Here is a 7,529-nt window from a genome sequence, read left to right as displayed (position 1 = left end):
ATTTTTTTACACTTTAATGCGCATGATCATGCACATGCGCCTGTCATGCAAACTTGATGAAAGAACAGTGGCGTCAAACAAATAATTCTTGAAAAATAAAAATTGAAACATGGCTGATCCAGCCCCTCATGTCCTACGCTGTTGCAATCTGACTTTTTGCTGACTGCGCATGCGTGAAAATAAACAGGAAAAAAAATAAATACACAAAAGAAAGCACCTATTATATGGTTTTGGTAGGCCCACGATAAAGAAGACGATAGAGTCTGCACCGTTGCCCATGGAGGAAATCCACTTATTGTAGAGATAGGATAAGGATAAGGAATAGAATATAGGAGTATTACATTTACATATATGGTCTCTACTCGCTAGTCTTCTTGTATGTAAATGTAATACTACATATATGAGATAGACACTGATGTCCGCCATTTTAAAGATCCGAAAAAATTAGAGTTTCTGAACGGACCTCTTATGACTTTAGTACCGGGCGTGAATTCTCGAGGTGGTTTTACTATGGGTTGTAAGGGGATTTTTTTGCCCGACCACGTCGAGAATCGCCCCCCCTAGAGCCTTGTTGAAATGCGAAAAAAAAAATGTATTAAAGGAATGGTCCCAATGCACGCAACTCATTCGTGGGTTTTCTTAACAAAAACTGTTAAATAGTAATATTTTTTCTATTTCTCAAAATCTGTTAAAATTTAACAGGTTTTGGCATTATTGGTTGAAATTTTTCTCCATTTGATGCAATGTAATTTTAAAATACTGTTCAGGTTTTAAGCGCTTGATTAATCAAGAAGTCTGGAACTTCCAGACTGGAAGTCATATATACGCATTAGAAGATTATGTGCCTTACCTTCTTACGCCATTCTTTTTATATTTCTTTTTTTAACAAATTGTTCTAACTATTGTAGGACTGCAGCATTCAAATAAGCATCAAGTGTTAAAATAGTTCTCTTACATTTTTATTCTATAAAGCCTGATGGTTTCTTCACATTGCTTTGTTATACAATTTTTAACTAACATTATTCAAATAATATTAACTGCAACAGTTCTATTGATTTAGACAATGTACAATGGATATAGTATTAAGACCGTTAATCTATTACATAACGTAAACAATGAAGAATAAACTAGTTTTCTAGTGCAAAATAATTAAATTCCAGTTTCAAATAATGGTATGGCTATAACAATATTATCGAAAAAAAAAAAAATTTCCAGCTTGATAATTTAATTTTTTTTTTAACTCGTTTGTAATCACTTATCTAAGTGTGAAAAATTTTTGTAATATATTTCAATATTCAACACATGACCAAAAATCAATTACTCATTAGTTTGAAAAAAATAATAAAAGGCTAAACTACCGATAAATTGAGTCGAAAGAAAATACAAATTAAGGAAAAAAGTACAGAATTGATTTTTATTTTTTCGTTATCTTTCATTCATTTCTTTTTTTTTTATTTTTTTAATCCTTAGTATTTTCGTTGGAGGCCACTCATATTTAATATTAAACATTAAATGCTATTTTTCCGACAGCCACGAGTTTAAGTGATTTCGAATTTGTATTGTTTAACAAATCAATCGTCAAGAGTTTGTGACAGTAGAAAATTAGCTGCAAGATTTTCATTTTTTTCACATGCAAAATACGCTTGCAAAACAAGATGTTCGGCAAAACCAAGAGCCTTGAGCCTTTCAATCGCTTCGCGATCTTGAGGCGATACTTGGATTGTTGTTGCTGGTGATACACCAGTTCCAGATCCTGCACGTTGCCCTGTTGATGCTTGGCTTGATGGTGGAGTTGATGATGCAGTTACGCCAGTACCTCCCGTTCTTCCAGCTACAAAACAAGCAATTATTAAACATTTCAACAATTATTTCATTTTTGATTGAAAAAAAAAAAATTAATTTACCAGGTTCATTTAACATGCGGACAAATGCCTCTTGATTCTGTGATATGAGCTGTAATAGTGCTGGATTCGTTTGTCCGATTTGTTGAAGTACTGGATTTAATAACTGTGGATTTTGCTGAATAACTTGACGCATTTGCTGAAATTGCGGCTGTGATCGTAAAAATGCCAAAGACTCAACACCAGATTCTTGTGAACGTTCTTGGATTTCTGGTGAATCTTCTGGTGGATCATTGAATACTTGATCTGGTATACCAGTTACAAGATACTCAACAGCACGATCAGGATTCATAAAACTTGCACGCAATGCTTGCTCAACTTGTTCTCTTGCATACCTTAATGTTAAAATTTATAAATAATAAAAAGTTATTCATGTCTCAAATATATTTATTTGAATGACAAAAACTATCTTGTCTCTTTGCCAAGTAACAGAAAAGTATTTTTAATTTTAAAGTGAGTGGTTATTTTCAAGTAATAAAAATTGTCAAGTCATTTACCCCATGTCCATAATATTGCTGACCATTGTATTATACTCTTCTCCCATTAGCAACGCACTCTCTGGTTGCCCTCTATTTTCTGCAGTTGACGATGGTGTACCTTGAGTTGCAACAGGTTGAGAAACAGCTGATGTTGGATTTGCGGTCACTGCTGGAACGGTTATTGCTGCTGCTGGACTACAATATGGGTCAATACATTTTTTTTAACTATTAGCAAGCTTCATTTACAAAACTAAATATTGATTATAATTATTTTAAAAGCAGATTTACAAAAAGCTTTGAAAACTTATATATATATTTTAATTCGTTCAAACAAATTTTAGAAAAATTATATTTATTAGAAGTAAATATACCTTGAAGTTTGTTGAACCTTCATCTCGCTAGCATGCTGTTCGGTCGATGTTGAGGATGCACCGACTGTTTTTGGTTTACTAACCATAAGCACGACAAATTTTTTTTCATCAATATTGTATTTTGATATTAAATCATCATCGTCTAAAATTTTACCTTGAAAACACAAAAAAAAAAAAACAAAAACTATCGTGTTATTTTTTGGAATTTCATAGTCATGAAAAAATAGGTCGACTGTTGAATGTACTACACACATGCGAAACTATATTTACATCTATGTTGGTTACATCTAATTTTCTTTACAAATGTGAATATTTACCAGCATAAATAAGCTTCTGATGTTGTGCTACAAATCCATCTTGTACTTCAATTTTTTCTTTGAGTTCTTTGATCTAAGAAAAATGAAAAGTTATTCAAGGAAACGAATAAAAATAATGATTAATACTAGAAAATATTAAACCTATAACCCATACCGTTTTGGATGGTTCAATTTCTACGGTGAATGATTGTTGTTGCAAGTTTCGGAGTGTAATAATCATTTTTAATTGATATTTGAAAAAATATTATTAAGAATGGTCTAAATCTGTAGTCACCATTTAAAAAAAAAAAATAAATAAATATAGCCAAATACAACACTAATAAATGAGTTTTTGAAAAAATTATGTGACGATGAGTCGGCACCAAATATAATATGTACCTAGCAGAACTTTCTCAGTTTTGTGCAGTTTTGTGAGAACTGAGAAGAGCAAAGAATAGCAACGCAAGGCTGCCGATAAAAAAACGCGATATATTTCAGGGTTGCCACAAGAGATTTTGGGAAAGTACCAGGGGGCTAGCGGAGTGAAAGAAACGTACCTTTTAGAAAAAAAAGGACATCCACTTAATTTTCAGTTTCACAAGTAGACGGCTCTGTCTTTGGTCTCCATATTTTTTTCTTAATGCATGTGGCCACCAGCGTCCAGCAGTCCAATTTACAGCAGTCCAATTCACAGGGCATTACAATTTAGGGCTTTTTTCCTCCACTGGCGGCGCTTGTGAAGCTTTTGTATGTAAAATCTATATGAAAAAAATTTTACAAGCGCCATCAGCGGCAAAAAATAGCCCTAAATTGTAAAAAATTTGCCCTGTGAATCGGACTGCAGGGCATTACAATTTAGGGCTTTTTTTCTCCACTGGTGGCGCTTGTAAAGCTTTTGTATATGAAATCTATATGAAAAAAATTTTACTAGCGCCATCAACGGCAAAAAAAAGCCCTAAATTGTAAAAAATTTGCCCTGTGAATTGGACTGCAGCACCCGTATTCAGAGGATGTTCTCATTAGGGCGTTTTTTTTCCGATGGTGGCGCTTGTGAAGCTTTTCTATGTAAAATCTATATAAAAAGTTCACAAGCGCCGCCATCGGAAAAAAAAGCCCTAATGAGAACATCCTCTGAATACGGGTGCAGGGCATTACAATTTAGGGCTTTTTTCCTCCACTGGCGGCGCTTGTGAATATTTTGTATGTGAAATCTATATAAAAAAAATTTTAAAAGCGCCATCAGCGGCAAAAAAAAGCCCTAAATTGTACAAAATTTGCCCTGTGGGGACCACCGTAGTAATCCGTATCATTTAGGGCGTAAAATTTTATACAATTTAGGGGCTTTTGCCACCGATGGCGCTTGTTAAATTTTTTTTATATAGATTTCACATACAAAGCTCCACAAGCGCCGCCAGTGGAGGAAAAAGCCCTAAATTGTAATGCCCTGTGAATTGGATCGCAGTAGTTGGTAGGTAAGATTCTCGGTATCTACATGTATACTCATGTAAGATACCGTATCTACATCATCGGTTTCCATACATTGAGGTATCTTACATTGCGTTCCCAGCGCCTTCTACGAATAAAAGTGGAACCTTCGTGCATAATTCAATTTTTTATTCGATGTACTGTATCATTTATTAAATAAATAAAATTCTAAATTAGTACAGGATGTAGCTATGAATTAATGTTGCTTGAATTTTTTAGCAACTGTAATTCCTTAGCTCCATCTTTTCCGTAGCTACTATTTTTCCTTGGGATTTTTATTTATTTAAAAATTAGTTATTTAAAATTAAAGCAATATTAATTCCTTAAAACATAATTTTAAGCAACATTAATTTTTAGCTACATTCTTTTTTTTAGTCTGCTTTTTCCTTGGACATTTTAATTTATTTAATAAATAAAATTACATGCATTTTATTTTTAAATAAATAAAATCAAGGAAAAATAGTAGCTATGAGATTTATTAAGGAATTACAGTTGCCAAAGAAATTCTTTTTTAAGCAACATTAATTCCTTCAAACTGGTTTTCCTTGATATTATATATATTTATATAACAAATAAATTTCATGTACCAATATATATCGAGCAATAAGAACTAATTGTCGAGTCGACAGCAGTCGACAGTCAATAAGAATGTTCAAAATGGCGTCAGAGGTATCTTACAGTTTCTTACAGTATCTTACAGTATCTTACTGTAAGTGTATGAAACCTCAAAAATCGACCATTTACCCATCACTGGCGTCCAGCACCCGTATTCAGAGGATGTTCTCATTAGGGCGTTTTTTTTCCGATGGTGGCGCTTGTGAAGCTTTTCTATGTAAAATCTATAGAGCCATTAAGCGTTGCCATTGGGAAAAAAGCCCTAATGAGAACATCCTCTGAATACGGGTGCAGCAGTCCAATTCACAGGGCATTACAATTTAGGGCTTTTTTCCTCCACTGACGGCGCTTGTGGAGCTTTTGTATGTGAAATCTATATAAAAAAAATTTTACAAGCGCCATCACCGGCAAAAAAAAGCCCTAAATTGTAAAAAATTTGCCCCGAGAATTGGACTGCTGCACCCGTATTCAGAGGATGTTCTCATTAGGGCGTTTTTTTCCGATGGTGGCGTTTGTGACGCTTTTCTATATGAAATCTATATAAAAAAAATTTTGTCAAGCGCCATCAGCGGAAAAAAAAAGCCCTAATGAGAACAATTTTGCCCCGTGAATACGGGTGCAGCATAGTTTTGTGTAACTATATCTCAATTCTCACTAGAAATCTACTGAAAAATGGCCGCCGGGGATTATGTTGAAAAAATGCTGCACGCAGCATTTTCAGCATAGAACCGCTAACTTCACACTTATTTTTTTTTATACAGCCAACATTAAAAAAATAGAACAACAATGGTTAGCGTTGTTAATAAATTTATTTGTTTATATTTATACATATATATAATGATTGGCTGTCAAAATATCAAATTTTCAACAAATAAGAAAGGTTATATTTTTATTTATTTTTTATAGCTGTGTTCGATGGTCGTCTCGGCTCAGTTCCGTCTCACTTACGGCTCACTTATGGCGCTAGCGACGTACGGTTGTTTGAAGAACTACAAAGGCACTAAATCTCAATACAGGTGCCTATCTATATCATCACTGTATCAATGCCCCAATAAATATTGTTGAATGGTGATTGACGAAATGACGATTGTTGTTGTTGTTCGTTGTCGTTTCAAAATTTATTGTTATTTATTAAAACTTTAATTTTGTAATAACAAAATGAGTTCATAATATTATTTTGATTGTTTTCATCTATTTCCTATGTATAAAAGATAAAAAATTATTGTTCAATGGCACAGATAATAATTCCATCTCCAAAATTTGTCGTTATATTTTTAATTTTTTTATATTCATTTATTTTCAATTCCTTTAATGCTATCACATCACCCTTTTTTCCCCAGAAATTTTCTGCCTCTTCATTCCATAAAGTTAGTTCAATCTAAAATATATTTCCTTTGGTAAATTTATTATCTTTGTTTAGTTTAATCAAACTTTTTTTCATTCAAATTTTATTTTACTTCATAATCACTGTCGTCTACTAATGTTATTGTTCTTCATTTCAATAACCGTCCTGACATTGCATATATAAATTCCACTTTATTTATTGCTATTATGATTGCGATGATATCTAAATAATGTCATTATTATTATTGAATAGTTTTCTTTTTTTTTTTTTTTCGCTAAAATTATTTTGCCTGCAAATGAATTAATTGGTAGATGTACAATTTCTTGTATTTTTTTAATCTCGAAATTAATTTTTGGTATATTTTCATTTTCCTCATCGTCATCGAATTTTATATTAGCTTCTACTGGTATCATTATTTCTTTATTATTTATTGATGGGTATTGTTCATCAATTTTTCTCACTAATCCTCCAGTGATCGTATATATTTTGTTTAACTTGAATATTTAATAATTTATCATGTTAATAATTTTTTTTTTAATCTTTTTGTTGAAAAATCTTGTTGCTAAATATGATTTTTCCATGATATTTTGCTATACTTTTCTTTTTTGTTTACTCATATTTTCCTAATATTTTCCTATAATTATCGTATTTTTCTTTATATTCAGTGATTTTTCTATATTTTCGTTTATTCGTTTATATATTCTTTATTTTTCTATATTTTCCTTCATTTTCCATATTCATCTTGTTTAGATTAATTAAGGGACTTAGAAAATTTTTTTGGGGGGGGGGGGCATAATTGATATGTTCTCTTATTTATCGTTTTTTTCTTTATATTCAGTCACTTTTCTATATTTTCCTTTATATTTACCGATATTTTCCCATATTTATCGTTTTTTTCTTTATTTTCAGTCACTTTCCTATATTTTTCTTTATATTTACTGATATTTTCCCATATTTATCTTTTTTTTCTTTATATTCAGTGACTTTTCTATATTTTCCTTTATATTTACCGATTTTTCTTTGATATTTTCCTATAT

At 31.8% G+C, this 7,529-nt stretch overlaps 1 protein-coding gene across 1 annotated transcript; it reads right to left on the bottom strand.

Annotated features, from left to right (window-relative positions):
* Window positions 1-943: 943 nt before the first annotated feature.
* LOC122851990 (UV excision repair protein RAD23 homolog B) lies at window positions 944-3,668 on the bottom strand. Its single transcript, XM_044151537.1, has 6 exons — window positions 3,223-3,668; window positions 3,069-3,141; window positions 2,752-2,905; window positions 2,399-2,575; window positions 1,905-2,236; window positions 944-1,831 (listed from the first exon to the last, which is right to left on the bottom strand). The coding sequence occupies exons 1-6, from the start codon at window positions 3,286-3,288 to the stop codon at window positions 1,572-1,574; spliced, it is 1,062 nt and encodes a 353-aa protein (XP_044007472.1). The 5' UTR covers window positions 3,289-3,668; the 3' UTR covers window positions 944-1,571.
* Between the last annotated feature and the right edge of the window lie 3,861 nt (window positions 3,669-7,529).

This window comes from Aphidius gifuensis, linkage group LG3 (genome assembly GCF_014905175.1).
Source record: "Aphidius gifuensis isolate YNYX2018 linkage group LG3, ASM1490517v1, whole genome shotgun sequence".
Classification (NCBI taxonomy): Eukaryota; Metazoa; Arthropoda; class Insecta; order Hymenoptera; family Braconidae; genus Aphidius; species Aphidius gifuensis.
This window is presented reverse-complemented; position numbering and strand designations above follow the sequence as displayed.

What these genes read in the sequence shown, in the direction of transcription:
- LOC122851990 (XM_044151537.1), bottom strand. Translation starts at nt 3,288, where the DNA reads ATGATTATTACACTCCGAAACTTGCAACAACAATCATTCACCGTAGAA. An exon ending in AGCAATATTATGGACATGGG is followed by an intron (nt 2,237 to 2,398) that starts GTAAATGACTTG and finishes TTTAACATTAAG; the next exon opens with GTATGCAAGAGAACAAGTTG. An exon ending in CCGCATGTTAAATGAACCTG is followed by an intron (nt 1,832 to 1,904) that starts GTAAATTAATTT and finishes CTTGTTTTGTAG; the next exon opens with CTGGAAGAACGGGAGGTACT.